The sequence below is a fragment of the Borostomias antarcticus genome (assembly GCF_949987555.1).
Source record: "Borostomias antarcticus genome assembly, chromosome: 6".
In the NCBI taxonomy this organism is placed as follows: Eukaryota; Metazoa; Chordata; class Actinopteri; order Stomiiformes; family Stomiidae; genus Borostomias; species Borostomias antarcticus.
Window position 1 is genome coordinate 8,322,123 of NC_140239.1, and position 14,822 is coordinate 8,336,944.

The 14,822-nt window shown below is 48.6% G+C and overlaps 1 protein-coding gene across 1 annotated transcript; it reads right to left on the reverse strand.

The window, feature by feature from the left end:
- Window positions 1–1,551: 1,551 nt before the first annotated feature.
- utp15 (UTP15 small subunit processome component) lies at window positions 1,552–14,178 on the reverse strand. Its single transcript, XM_084439336.1, has 13 exons — window positions 14,041–14,178; window positions 13,433–13,566; window positions 13,110–13,202; window positions 12,430–12,614; window positions 11,825–12,003; window positions 11,206–11,331; window positions 5,013–5,148; window positions 4,172–4,256; window positions 3,878–4,033; window positions 3,258–3,359; window positions 2,884–3,017; window positions 2,472–2,530; window positions 1,552–2,261 (listed from the first exon to the last, which is right to left on the reverse strand). The coding sequence occupies exons 2-13, from the start codon at window positions 13,520–13,522 to the stop codon at window positions 2,011–2,013; spliced, it is 1,596 nt and encodes a 531-aa protein (XP_084295462.1). The 5' UTR covers window positions 13,523–13,566; window positions 14,041–14,178; the 3' UTR covers window positions 1,552–2,010.
- Between the last annotated feature and the right edge of the window lie 644 nt (window positions 14,179–14,822).

Here is a 14,822-nt window from a genome sequence, read left to right on the forward strand (position 1 = left end):
GTAGTGGCCTCTAACAGCTGCAGGTAGATTCCCTTGCCTACAGCAGGCCTACATTGTGGGAAACATGCAGGAGTTAATACAAAAGTAAACTGTCCCTGTACTGAGGTTTCCTCAGCATGCCTGGATGTGCAAACTAAGGTGTGCAAGAGCTCTAAACAGTAAAAAGGTACATGCAGACATCCTGTCCAGCCTAGAACCCTCTGAGCTGCTCAGGTAGTGTCCAGCCTAGAACCCTCTGAGCTGCTCAGGTAATGTTCAGGTAGTGTCCAGCCCTAGAACCCTCTGAGCTGCTCAGGTAGTGTCCAGCCCTAGAACCCTCTGAGCTGCTCAGGTAATGTTCAGGTAGTGTCCAGCCCTAGAACCCTCTGAGCTGCTCAGGTAGTGTCCAGCCCTAGAACCCTCTGAGCTGCTCAGGTAGTGTCCAGCCCTAGAACCCTCTGAGCTGCTCAGGTAGTGTCCAGCCCTAGAACCCTCTGAGCTGCTCAGGTAGTGTCCAGGTAGTGTCCAGCCCTAGAACCCTCTGAGCTGCTCAGGTAGTGTCCAGCCCTAGAACCCTCTGAGCTGCTCAGGTAGTGTCCAGCCCTAGAACCCTCTGAGCTGCTCAGGTAGTGTCCAGCCCTAGAACCCTCTGAGCTGCTCAGGTAGTGTCCAGCCCTAGAACCCTCTGAGCTGCTCAGGTAGTGTCCAGCCCTAGAACCCTCTGAGCTGCTCAGGTAATGTTCAGGTAGTGTCCAGCCCTAGAACCCTCTGAGCTGCTCAGGTAGTGTCCAGCCCTAGAACCCTCTGAGCTGCTCAGGTAGTGTCCAGCCCTAGAACCCTCTGAGCTGCTCAGGTAGTGTCCAGCCCTAGAACCCTCTGAGCTGCTCAGGTAGTGTCCAGCCCTAGAACCCTCTGAGCTGCTCAGGTAGTGTCCAGCCCTAGAACCCTCTGAGCTGCTCAGGTAGTGTCCAGCCAGTCAAAGGATGCACTCTAAACTGAAGACTTCCTACTTCCTGACAGAGCACCTTGGCTGGAACAAATCACCTCTCTATGCTTACACTATTGCAATGACCATTAAAAACATGTTATCTATTGTCATCTATTATCAAATAAAATGGAATCAAGCTATTTCTATAGTGCCTTTCATACACAGAGGCAACACAAAGCGCTTATGAAGCCTCTTGTACAGAACACCTGTTACCACAGTTCCTTATCAGACATGTTGACTGTTCAGTTTGGTAGTTTCTCTGTAGCCTACATGGCCATTTTTGCAGATTCATCTGAGATATGAAGAGTGGCCACAGTTCTGACGATTAAGGGAGAAATGACCTCTTAGTAAAACATAACCACTCGGCCACTATCAAATTCCCCAATATTTGATACTGGAGAATACACATATCAGGATTCCATATATCTTATAGAAATCCACTGACCCGTTAGTGTGGATTGAATTCCCTCCTTATCATCACAAATGAAGCAGGCAGTGACATTGAGTTGGATGTTATAAAGAGTCGCTCAGGCTTTGTCGTCAACATTGGAAGTTTATTCATGTTTCTTTATAAAACCTGCACATACAAAATATGCAGGATATGCTATCAAAATGCAAAGCAGGTTATCTAACCAGCTTAACGCACACATGCTCACACACCAGCAGCAATTAAAGAAACATACCTATGAAGAACACAATTACAAAATGTATTCATTTTATACCCAGACATCTCTGGGATAATACATACACCCCCACACAAAATATCTATACACAGAGAACAACGCACTACAACATGGGAGCTCATCTGACCCCTCTGTCTTCTCCAGCTGAAACCCAACTTCCACAAGTCATTTAAAACCAGGCATCACCACAGGGTCCAGTCAATGTCCACATATCCGTCTCAGCAAAGCTGGGATTGCAGTATGTGGCGTGAGGAGACTCCTTTCAGCTGCCTGGTGTTCCACAGTTCTACATGTTCCGGAACCACGGAGACGTTCCGTGGGCCCCCTCGAGCGGGGCCGGTCTCCTCCCGGGGGCCTCCCTCAGGCCGCCTGCAGCTGCGGGCCCCGGGCCCCGGCTTCCATCTCCCTCTGTGCCAAGCCGTTGGCCCTGCCGCCGCTGCCCACGCAGGGCACCTCTTTCCTGGGGAGGGCGGAGGCGAAGATGGTGTCCAGCATGCCCAGGACCTGCAGCAGCTCCTGCTGGTAGTCCACCTCCTTCCCCAGCAGCTCCTGCAGCCGGAGCAGCTGCCTGTCCACCACGGCCGACTGACCCACCACCGACCGGTAGATATCTGGTCAACCACAGATGGGGAGAGAGGTCGTCACAGGCTGAACACACACCGCATGGCGTTTGAAAGACCGCAACTGAAATACTCTACGATCCCAAAGATGAGGTGAAACTCGCAGAAACACAGGGACAAAACCTGTGGTTTTCACTGGCAGTGAGTAGCTTATAGACATGATCATTTCAGCAACCACGGATGAGTCCGAGGTCCGCTCACCTAGTACCATCTCTGTGGCGATCACCAGCACCGGGGTGAACCGGGTGTCCACCACGTTCCTGGGAAACACCGAAAAACACCACGTTCAGCAAACGCATTCACATCACTCTTCACATTGCGAGGTGCGACTGAACTAAAAGAACCGTCACCCCTGCAATCAGCCAGTGTATTACTATGGGTTTACATCAGTCTGTATGTGCTGTGAATGTTGCATGTGTGGGATAATGTTTTTTAACCGGTTAAGGTGAGGCAACAGACACATTTTCAGGATTTTGGCGATGAAGTTGTATTCTATTCGATCATAAATACAATATTATGTCTAGGAAGGTGTCTTTGTGGTTGTTACCCCTAGGAGGGTGTCAGTCAGCTGTGTAGTGGGTTGAGGTTAGGGGGGGTTAGGGGTCAGCCCTACCCTATGAGGAAGTGAAGGATGTGGGAGAGCTTCTCCTCGTCTCTCCCTGCCAGAGCGTTCTTCAACGTTCCTCTGCGGTCCAGCTCCTTCATCACTGCCACCGGCACCTCCGGCTTCCTGTGCCTCCGCCATGACTGTCACACACACACACACACTAGGTCGATACAAATATACAATGCAGCTATGGTACCCTAATCAAACAGACATTTGCAACATGTTCATCAGTGGTTGTTGTCAGAGATTATGAGATCATCACTGGTAGTGTTCAGTCGATGGATCACTCAATGACTCATCACCCAACACACCTGCCGCAGCCACGATTCCCATCGCGGTCACTCATCGGTGTGTTCAGTAGTGTTGGTATTCAGTATTACCTGCATGGCTATATCCAGGGCCTTGGACACATTGAACTTCTTCAGCTGCCTGTCGTACTTGAACAGGTGCATCTTGACGGGCTTACTGACCAGGTAGTCATCCTGGAGGAGGAGCAGGAGGAGGAAGAGGGAGGAGGAGGAGAGGGAGGAGGAGGAGGGAGGGGGAATATCAAACAGGTGAATCCAAACAAGAGTTCAACGAAAATTTATTTGCTGCCTCCACCTTGTGCTAGCGGGAACAGAAACAGAATAAAAAAATGGCTGCCGGTTAATGTTGTCAGATTGGTTGAGGTCATCAGTATTCAGTCGATGGATCACTCAGGGGATCATCAGCCAACATGCCAGCGGCCTCAGAGGGATAATCAACACTGAGAATGGCCTTTTCAGTCTGGTTCACATATAACAGGGTTACAACGTCCGTCCCAAAGAGTCTTTCCCTAAGATTTGCCACGTTGAAACCTGAAAAACTCACTGCAACTTTCGACGTTCCAAGTTGGCAACTGCCTAAAGAATGTCTTTCCTGGAGAGAGAGGGAGCGGAGGAGAGAGGCAGAGAGAGAGGAAGGGAGAGACGGGAAAAGAAAGAGAGGGAGAGAGATGGAAGGGGGAGCAGATCCCGACCTGTTTAGGGACGTAGTTCTTCCCTTTGACAAAGACGCGGTAGGCTGGTCTCCGCCTCTGTTTGCTGGAGGCATCCTGTCGTTCCTCAGGACTCTTCCTGTGTTTGATGCTGAGGATGCCATTGGTCATCCCCGCGATGATGGACTGGTCATCAGGCTGAAAACAAACAAACAAACACACACACACAAACAAACAAACACACACAAATAAACACACACACACGTTAACAATCTAGTAACAAGCTAGTGACTAAAATATACTTTGAGAATAAATAGATAATCCTAAGGTCCTCACAGCCAAGGCCAGACTGAGGAGAGAGGCGGCGTAGTCAAAGTTGTGAACCACTTTGTAGTTGGTGGTGTTGTAGATCTTCACATGCCTGGAAGGAAAAAGCACAAACTGAGTCATGGGAGAAGGAGTGCAGGGAGGCGACTCTGGTGAATGGAGATCTGTTCGACTGGTATGCTCCTGCTCCACGACAGGTGCCCAGCCTCTAGGGGGCAGCGTCAGCGACTCTCAAGGCTCCTGTCGCTCTGACCCAGAGACGGAGTCACGGCCGGAACTCTCAAAGACCAAAAACCCGAGACAGTGACTCCCAAGCTGTGTTCGGAATCGCTCTTCACTATATAGTGCACTATATAGGGCGTCAGCCATTTTGTTTGTAGTGTCCGAATTCTCCACGGAATTTTCGTTCCCTATATAGTTCACTATTTATTACCCACAATTCACCTTGATTTGCAGGGAACAGTGCATGTACCCTACATTTTCTCCGTTCCCTAGGTAGTTCACTAGATGGTGAACCCTATATAGGGAATAGGGAGTGAGGGAACGAGGGAGCAATTCCGAACACAGCTCATGTTTACGTCTTGAGATGGCGAGTTCAAGACTCCGCCTCTGGTTGTTCTCACAGCTGATGTAAAGTGGTGATGGTTGTCAGAGTTGTTGAGATCATCACTGCAATGCTCAGTCGATGGATCACTCAAGGACTCATCACTCAACTGAATGAATGAATCACACACGCACACCTCGGTCTGATTTTAAACCCTTTCACAGTGACAGTGTGGCTAGCCCCGTCTCGATCTCCCCCCCCCCCCCCTTCTCTCTCACACACACACACACACACACACACACGCACCTGTCTAGTGAGGCCGAGAGAAGTCTCTGTCCGTTGCTGCTGAGGCACAGACAGGTGACCGTTTTGTGGTGGTTCTTCAGTGACACCAGGGGCTGGCCTCCCTTCAGCAGGTCCCACACTTTCACATAGCGCCCCCCTGTGGACAGGAGGAACTGCACGTCAGCTTTCCTCATCAGAAGGTATGGATACCAAGAGCTGAGTTATTGAAGGGACTTTAGATCGACCCCTGTACGTTAGTATGTATGTGCGTTCGTGTGTCCCATCACACATGTACCAGAGCTCACCACAAGTCATATTTCCAGTTGCCAAGTACGTTTTGCTTAGTTCGTACAAACAAAAACACAGCAGGAAGACGTTTATTAATGTTAGGAGTGCTTGTTCTAAATGTTAGGATTCTTATAGGTTAGTATCGGGGTTAAGTGGATTGTGGGTAGAATTATCGTTGTTATATTCGCAGCATAGATCAGATGACTTATGTAGGTAGTGTGATCATGTTGGATAGATCAGAGATCGAGTATGGCTAAGTCATATGTCATATGTTGCATATGTATAAGCCCGTGGCTCACACTTGTGACATAAATCTCTGATTGGCTCGGATGCACGCAGCCCAGGCGTCTCTCTGATTGGCTCGGATGCACGCAGCCCAGGCGTCTCTCTGATTGGCTCGGACGCACGCAGCGCTGGCCTGAGTATTTAGAGTATTCCACAATTCATGGAGCTTGGTATTCGGCGCTCAATTCAGTATTCGATTTTGTTTTGTTTTTTGTAACAAAACTTTGCAAATGTAGCACAAACTACAATACATTTTGTCAGCAAATTACTTTTTAGATATAGTCCTGGCAGTTAAGATAAAATTAGTCAAATGTGCAAGAATAGGCTATGCGATTAGTGTGCGTGTGGATGAGGCTGCAGACATTGGTCGGGCAGCTGTAGCCCTGGGAGACATACGCCTACATATACATGATGAAATGAAGGGCAACAATTTCATGCATGTAAATGAGAGTAGCCTCCGCATTGAATGTGTTTAACAGGCAATTAATTCATCTTGTGTGAATGTTCATCCTTCTTGGCCGAGAGGACGATCATTACCAGCCCCTTACCATCTGCCGGCACTAAAGAGAAGACCTGTCACTCAAGAGAACACCTGTCACTAAAGAGAAGACCTGTCACTCAAGAGAACACCTGTCACTAAAGAGAAGACCTGTCACTCAAGAGAACACCTGTCACTAAAGAGAAGACCTGTCACTAAAGAGAACACCTGTCACTAAAGAGAACACCTGTCACTCAAGAGAACACCTGTCACTAAAGAGAAGACCTGTCACTAAAGAGAAGACCTGTCACTCAAGAGAACACCTGTCACTCAAGAGAACACCTGTCACTAAAGACCTGCCACTAAAGAAGACCTGTCACTAAAGAAGACCTGTCACTAAAGAAGAAGTCACTAAAGAGAAGACCTGCCACTAAAGAGAAGACCTGTCACTCGAGAGAAGACCTGTCACTCAAGAAGAAGTCACTAAAGAGAAGACCTGTCACTCGAGAGGAGACCTGTCACTCGAGAGAAGACCTGTCACTAAAGGAGACCTGTCAATCAAGAGAAGACACGTCACTAAAGAAGACATGTCACTAAAGAAGACCTGCCACTAAAGAAGACCTGCCACTAAAAAGAAGACCTGTCACTCAAGAGAAGACCTGCCACTAAAAAGAAGACCTGTCACTCGAGAGGAGACCTGTCACTCAAGAGAACACCTGTCACTCAAGAGGAGACCTGTCACTCAAGAGGAGACCTGTCACTCAAGAGAAGACCTGTCACTCGAGAGGAGACCTGTCACTAAAGAGAAGACCTGTCACTCAAGAGAACACCTGTCACTAAAGAGAAGACCTGTCACTCAAGAGAAGACCTGTCACTCAAGAGAAGACCTGTCACTAAAGAGAACACCTGTCACTAAAGAGAACACCTGTCACTCAAGAGAACACCTGTCACTCAAGAGAACACCTGTCACTAAAGAGAAGACCTGTCACTAAAGAGAAGACCTGTCACTCAAGAGAACACCTGTCACTCAAGAGAACACCTGTCACTAAAGACCTGCCACTAAAGAAGACCTGTCACTAAAGAAGACCTGTCACTAAAGAAGACCTGTCACTAAAGAAGAAGTCACTAAAGAGAAGACCTGCCACTAAAGAGAAGACCTGTCACTCGAGAGAAGACCTGTCACTCAAGAAGAAGTCACTAAAGAGAAGACCTGTCACTCGAGAGGAGACCTGTCACTCGAGAGAAGACCTGTCACTAAAGGAGACCTGTCAATCAAGAGAAGACACGTCACTAAAGAAGACATGTCACTAAAGAAGACCTGCCACTAAAGAAGACCTGCCACTAAAAAGAAGACCTGTCACTCAAGAGAAGACCTGCCACTAAAAAGAAGACCTGTCACTCGAGAGGAGACCTGTCACTCAAGAGAACACCTGTCACTCAAGAGGAGACCTGTCACTCAAGAGGAGACCTGTCACTCAAGAGGAGACCTGTCACTCAAGAGAAGACCTGTCACTCGAGAGGAGACCTGTCACTCAAGAGAAGACCTGTCACTCGAGAGGAGACCTGTCACTCAAGAGGAGACCTGTCACTCAAGAGGAGACCTGTCACTCAAGAGAAGACCTGTCACTCGAGAGGAGACCTGTCACTCAAGAGAAGACCTGTCACTCGAGAGAAGACCTGTCACTCGAGAGAAGACCTGTCACTCGAGAGAAGACCTGTCACTAAAGGAGACCTGTCAATCAAGAGAAGACATGTCACTAAAGAAGACCTGCCACTAAAGAGAAGACCTGTCACTAAAGAGAAGACCTGTCACTAAATACCTGTCACTAAAGAGAAGACCTGTCACTAAAGAGAAGACCTGTTACTCAAGAGAAGACCTGTCACTCAAGGGAAGACCTGTCACTCAAGGGAAGACCTGTCACTCAAGGGAAGACCTGTCACTCAAGGGAAGACCTGTCACTCAAGGGAAGACCTGTCACTCAAGGGAAGACCTGTCACTCAAGGGAAGACCTGTCACTCAAGGGAAGACCTGTCACTCAAGGGAAGACCTGTGTCAGATTCGCTCAACATGTTCAAAACTCCCACCTGAGAGAACTCCCCCCTAGCCTGGCGTCGCCAGCTTGCTCTAACCAGCTCACATTCACTCTGCAGATCAGTCTAGACATCCAACCCAATCCACTCCAACCAAGATTGTTTGTGCCAATCACAACCGCTTATCTAATATGGGGCGGGTTTAATAAGATGATGGAACAGAGGAGCGCCGTACAGGCATTTTTGCGACTTGGGTCTGGCGAAGCCAACACTGCATATTCTCACATTTCTGTGGCAAAAACGGCAGCAACTCCTTCACAGACATCAACATAAACACAGACATCGACAGACACAGACATCAACACAGACATCGACAGACACAGACATTGATATAGACATCGCTAGCAACTGAGTTTCCAGACCTTTCTCATTTTTACGAATTGGGTCAGGCGAAGCCAGGCTAAAATTCATGTCTCCTTTGGATTTTTGGGGGAGATCTTGATCAGTAACAGATGTAGGCCTACAGACCATCCTAATAATATTTTGCGTTAATGACATGCATCAATTGCAAGTACACAATGTCTTCTATGTAATGATATGCATTAACACTCTTCTAATGAAAAAGTCAAAAGACTATAGAAGTCAGAAGATAGCCAACTAAGACAGGTTACTGGGGTTAGGAGACCCATTAGCCTATTCTTATTTTTAGGTGTCGTTTACTTTCATATTTTCCATATAGACCTACTGAAGTTACTTAACTGTAGGTCCTACATTCTTGTTCATAGTACAGGTAACTATGAAAGTGCAAGAATAGGCTATGAGATGTGTGAGTGGGTGAGGCTGTGACTTGAAGACATTCACCAGGTGGAACCCAGTCACAGGCCTGGCCTCCATATACATGTTGAAATAAATGATGAAAGTCATCAGTGTGTGTGTGTGAGGGAGATGAGATGGCGCGTGTGTGTGTGAGGGAGATGGCCTGTGTGTGGTGTGTGTGTGAGGGAGATGGCCTGTGTGTGGTGTGTGTGTGAGGGAGATGGCCTGTGTGTGGTGTGTGTGTGAGGGAGATGGCCTGTGTGTGGTGTGTGGGAGATGGCCTGTGTGTGGTGTGTGTGTGAGGGAGATGGCCTGTGTGTGTGTGTGAGGGAGATGGCCTGTGTGTGTGTGTGAGGGAGATGGCCTGTGTGTGTGTGTGAGGGAGATGGCCTGTGTGTGTGTGTGAGGGAGATGGCCTGTGTGTGTGTGTGAGGGAGATGGCCTGTGTGTGTGTGTGAGGGAGATGGCCTGTGTGTATGTGTGAGGGAGATGGCCTGTGTGTGTGTGAGGGAGATGGCCTGTGTGTGTGTGAGGGAGATGGCCTGTGTGTGTGTGAGGGAGATGGCCTGTGTGTGTGTGAGGGAGATGGCCTGTGTGTGTGTGAGGGAGATGGCCTGTGTGTGGTGTGTGTGAGGGAGATGGCCTGTGTGCGGTGTGTGTGTGTGAGGGAGATGGCCTGTGTGTGGTGTGTGTGTGAGGGACATGGCCTGTGTGGTGTGTGTGTGTGAGGGAGATGGCCTGTGTGTGGTGTGTGTGTGAGGGAGATGGCCTGTGTGTGGTGTGTGTGAGGGTCAAGTGAATCCCTGTGAAGTGGTACAGCCCTCTGAGTCACTATAGCATGCATGTAAATGATACTTGCCTCCCTATTGAGTGTGTTAAACAGGCCAATTAATGGATGGGATAAATGTGAAAATGACTGGAATGTGGGCAGGGCAAGTAACTCCCTATAAACGCTCACGTGATACGGTCGGAATTCATTTCTTGTTTTGGCATTGAGTCATTGTGGCCATTTCGCATCGCACGCGTCCTAGCAAAGTAGCATTAGCGTTTGTGGCTGCATGCTGACCGAAATATGCCGAAAAAACCTTGGGACCATTTAAAAATATCAGATGACAAACATGCCCTGTGCCAAACCTGTGATCAGAAGTTGGCATATCACGGAGGAATGATATGCATGAATCATATTAATTTATAGGTCCATAAGAATTCGGAACCATCAACATCGCCCTCAAAAGCTATACAAAGGACCCTCGATTTTGTGAAGCCAATCTCTGACAACAACAAAAAAGAGACATTACAAACGGAATAACCGAGTTCATAGCGATGGACATGAGGCCAGCCAACATCATCGAAGGAGAGGGTTTCAAAAAATTAATTCATTTGTTGGAGCCCAGCTACACCATTGCCAAATGTTCAACGGTCTCAGAAGCCCTCACACTTAAGCATGGCAAAGTGTGGGGACAAATATTAGAGCACATTGAGTGTTCTAACACAGTGAGTTTCACAACGGTAGCAGGCTGAGTACTGTTCTACCATAACTCAAAACTAAAGACAATGCAGGAGCACTGTTACAGGGCGTCTCCTAGTATCTGTTAAACTGCACCACCCTGTGGTCATGTTTGATATGACAGTCAGAAATTAGACAGGCTGCCACTGCATGCGTTCATCTGACTGTTTGTCTGAGTGTTGGTGCTGAACAACAGAATACAGAACCTGTAGGCTAGAGCGCTTGTCCTTGTGGGCTAGGCTACATTTGGTAGCAAGCAGCCAAAAACGTGTTAAGCAATTTCAAGTTTTTGATTTTGTTAGGCTACTATCAGCCCTCTAGTTTATTGTGGTAAAAATAGATTTATAAAACTGAACTGGAAGAGTTTATGGATGCAGAAGAACACCCATATGAAAGTGATAGTGAAACTTCACCTCATACAAGCCTAAACATGATAGAATCAGCCAACACATGATTCGATGAACAAAATCCTCAGCTTGCAAGCTAAACTGCGGTACGAAATGGTCACTTGCAATCTACAAAGTAGATCAATGCACCTAACCCCAATCTACGAACTCCAAACGTCCAACGTTGGACGGGGTGAAAATCCGTGCGTCTACCCGGGGTTCGTATTTACATCTCTACCGATCGGAGCTGGAGCCAAGAAACGCCGTGTCTACTGCAGAGGCAGCAAACACAGGACTGAATGCAGTGTACTCTTTCACACTTGACGCCAAAACCCAGATGTTAGTGGGTGTTGGGGAGTTTTTGGGGTCAATGGAAAATCAGTTTAAGGACAGATTTAAGGGCGTGGCATGGCTAGATTTGACCTGCTGAGACCAGGAGTCCTTCTGAGGGGAAGAGGAGAACGCTCTCGACTGGCTGGCTGTGGTCCATGGTCATCACACTCCGGTCTGTCCTCGCGTCAAACACCTTCACCGTGTGGTCGTACGAGCCTGGGGGAGAGGGACACAGTCAGTGACTCACTCTCACACACACACGCACACACACACACGCACGCGCACGCACGCACGCACACGCACGCACACACAAACACACACACACACACACACAGTACCTGAGACGAACAACACACCACCTTAATTCAATCTGGACAAGACTGAGCTGCTGTTCCTCTGGGGGCAGGGTTGACCACACCGTGACCTGGCCAGCAGAGTCGCTGTCCATCTTTCACCACAGGCTCAAAACTCACCTCTTCAAGAAGTACTACTCTGACCCTCTTAGGCACCTACACCTACCTACAGTACTGTATTCTATTTGCGCTGCACTTTGACTTCAGCACTAGATTATGCTCTTAGTCACCTGTTTAGAAAGGCACTTGTGAGTTCTGGCGAGTAGTGGTACACTGTCTACCTACGTTAAATCGGTTTGAATAAAAGTGTCTACTTACTAATTAATGTGAACTGTGCGTTGTCATAAGTGTCTCACCTGTGATGAACAGATCTGCGTTGAGTTTGCTGATGGTCCCACAACGGACGTAGTCAGTGTGTTCCTGATAGCAGCTCAGCTCTGTGCCATTGGGGATGTCCCACAGTCGACAGGAGTAGTCGTCCGACCCCGTCACGATCTGGTAGCGCTGGGAGGTGAAGTCTGCTACGTGCACAGACCTGGCAGAAAAACAGCACGTTTTAATATCCGTCTGAAAACTGGGATTGCATGTGCAGTGCTCATTGCTGGCAATTTTCAGAGGTTGTCAGATTTGTTGAGATCATCACAATACTCAGTCGATGGATCACTCAAGAAATCATCACTCAGCTTGCTGATGCCAGTGTGGTAGGTAGTGGTTGGAGCTTCTGACCAGTACCGGGCCAGACTGGGCCCCTAGAACATCATTGCCTACCGCTGGGCCCTTGAGCAAGGTACTTGGCCGTAACACTAGCTCAAAACATCGTAGGTCACTTTGGATAAAATCATCTGCTAAATGACTTGACTGCAAATAAAACGTCTCTTCTTCAAAAAAAACAAACATCACATCAAAGCATGTGGATTTGAGGTCCTTCACACAGAGAATCCAAGGCCAACGAGGGACCTACTTTGTGTGTCCTTTGAACATCCTCAACGCCACCTTGCCACTGACGTCAAACAGCCGCACCACAGAGTCCTCGCATCCCGCCACCAGTAGCTGGCCGTCCGACCGGAACTTTGCGCTGTACGCCGTGTCCTTGAACCGGGTGAACGTCTTCACCGGCTCCTGGGAGAACGGCCCGTAGATGTGGATCTGAGGAGGAGGGAGAGGAGGAGGTGGTGGGGGTAGAGGAGGAGGAGGAGTGAGAGGAGGTGGGGGAGGAGGAAGAGGAGGAGGGGGAGGAGGGGGAAGAGGAAGAGGAGGAGGGGGAATGGGAAGAGGAAGAGGAGGAGGGGGAAGAGGAGGAGGAGGAGGGAGAGAAAGTGGGCAAGGAGGAGGAAGAGGAGGAAGGAGAGGAGGGGGAGGAGTAGGTTGGGAAGGAGGAGGTGGAGGGGGAGGATGAGGAAGGGGGAGTGGAGGTGGTGGAGGCGTTTAGCATTACAGGCAATTTATTCTATTTACTTCCAATGGAACTTTTTCTCATTGCCAGGTTAACGCTTGCTTTTGTGGCATTCTAGAAAGAACCGTTACAGCATACGGACCTTCCATTGGTGCAGCTCTTCACGTAAGTAAGGGCTCTATGGACTACAACTCTTATCTGCTCTTGGTCAGGTCAAACGTGAAGGGCAAACAGAGGAGCCAACCTACCCTGGTGGAGGCTGTCACTGCGTAGTTGTGGGGGGCCAGGGGGGAGAAATCTATGTTTGTGATTGCTCCAAATTCCTTTATCTGGACTGGGGCCTGTGAAACAATCAAGACACAGCAGAGATTAACTTTCCCTCCCTCCTTAGTTATTCCGGATTATTCTAGATGTACGGAGCTTCTTAGGTGCATGTGGTGAAAAAAGAAAGATCACTAGCTAGGAAGCTCCATACAGATAACTACCCCATAGTTTAACAAATAATTTAAAATGTGTTATTTTATACATTCAACAATTAAGTCATAGAAACCTACATACATTGTACACCTACCTTATAATTTTTCCAGTACAATGTGTCCTCTGTGACTTTCTCACCCAATTTAGGGTATGTTTGGATTTTTGTGGGTTTGAATGAAGCCATTTTTAAATCCTTTTGATGATTGCCTTGCCAATAATAGTGACCACCTATATAACAGAGTATTTGGAAACGACTGGTTAAACACATGGCTTAAGTCTTGACATCATGGCACACTCAGAAAATAGAACGAACAACCTAGCTAGCTACCTGTAGCAAATTCCTCGTGGGTGCAAGCCTAACGTTACGTGGCTAAATAAAAAAAATCTTGAATCTGCATGTTAGCCAGTTGTGATGTTAGCTAGAATGAGCATACACAGCTTGCTACGTTACTGTCATGTTAAAAAGTTCTGGGGCATCCATCCCCTCCTCAGACAAGCATGCACATCAATGAAGCGCATTGTCCAAATTTGTACTCGCTCACTACCTTAAATTGCGGAACTCTATACCGGGTCCTAGCTAGCTAGCCACATGAAAACAGACAACCAACAAGAGACCAGCCAACGTGCACACAGAGCTAGCTAGCATAACGTTAGCCGCTGGCTAACTAGTAAGTAGACACGTGTGCCAACGATTGTTCTCACCCGAAAGGTGGTATTCCTGAAGTATGTAGATGATTTCGTATATATTCCCTATTTCAACACAACAGATGTGTGTTTGTTAGCTAAAGTTAGCCCAACGTGTGTCAACTCTGAACTATCACGTTGCCTCTGAGCCCGCAGGAGGCAGCCATGATATATGTGAAACTTCTTCTTCTTTTGGTTTCTGGCAGTAGACGCCGACGTGGCGTATTGCTGCCTTTCCCTGGCCAGACACGGTACTACACCCCTCCCAGACCCTCACACCCTAAGATGTAGGCCAGTAGCGAACATAAAGCTTGCCACCGCCCTCCCCACCTCATACTGGTGACTCCCATGGCCCAAAAGGACCCTCAGAGACACAACTGGCTCCCCCACCCTCACTACATGAGCATACATATCAGCCCTCTCCCTCTTGTACCTCCTGCACTCTAACATGACATGCCTCACCGTCTCCCTCCCCCCACAGCTAAACAGACCATGCACATGTTTCCCCATCCGGGCCAGGTCCCAGGCCAGGCCACAATGACCAAGCCGAAGCCTGGTCATCATGACCTGTTCCCTCCTACCCCTTCCCAGGGCGCCCCTCTCCCCGCTTACACTCCCCTGGATCCCATGGAAATGCCTCCCTCTCGCCTTCACCTCCCACTCAGCCTGCCACCCCTCCATCAGCACCCCCCATACCTCTCCACTCAGACTCAGCTACCCCCAGATCCAGCCCTACCACCTCCTGCCCTAAAGCCCCCTTAGCAGCTGCATCCACAGCCTCATTCCCCTCCTCCCCCACA

Bases quoted from the DNA above. Each gene is read 5' to 3' on its own strand.
- utp15 (XM_084439336.1), bottom strand. From the start codon at position 13,522: ATGGCTTCATTCAAACCCACAAAAATCCAAACATACCCTAAATTGGGT. The intron at 5,149-11,205 runs GTCAAATCTAGC...TCCTGTCCACAG, and splicing joins AGGACTCCTGGTCTCAGCAG to GGGGGCGCTATGTGAAAGTG. The intron at 2,262-2,471 runs GTGAGCGGACCT...GTGGTTGACCAG, and splicing joins CGCCACAGAGATGGTACTAG to ATATCTACCGGTCGGTGGTG.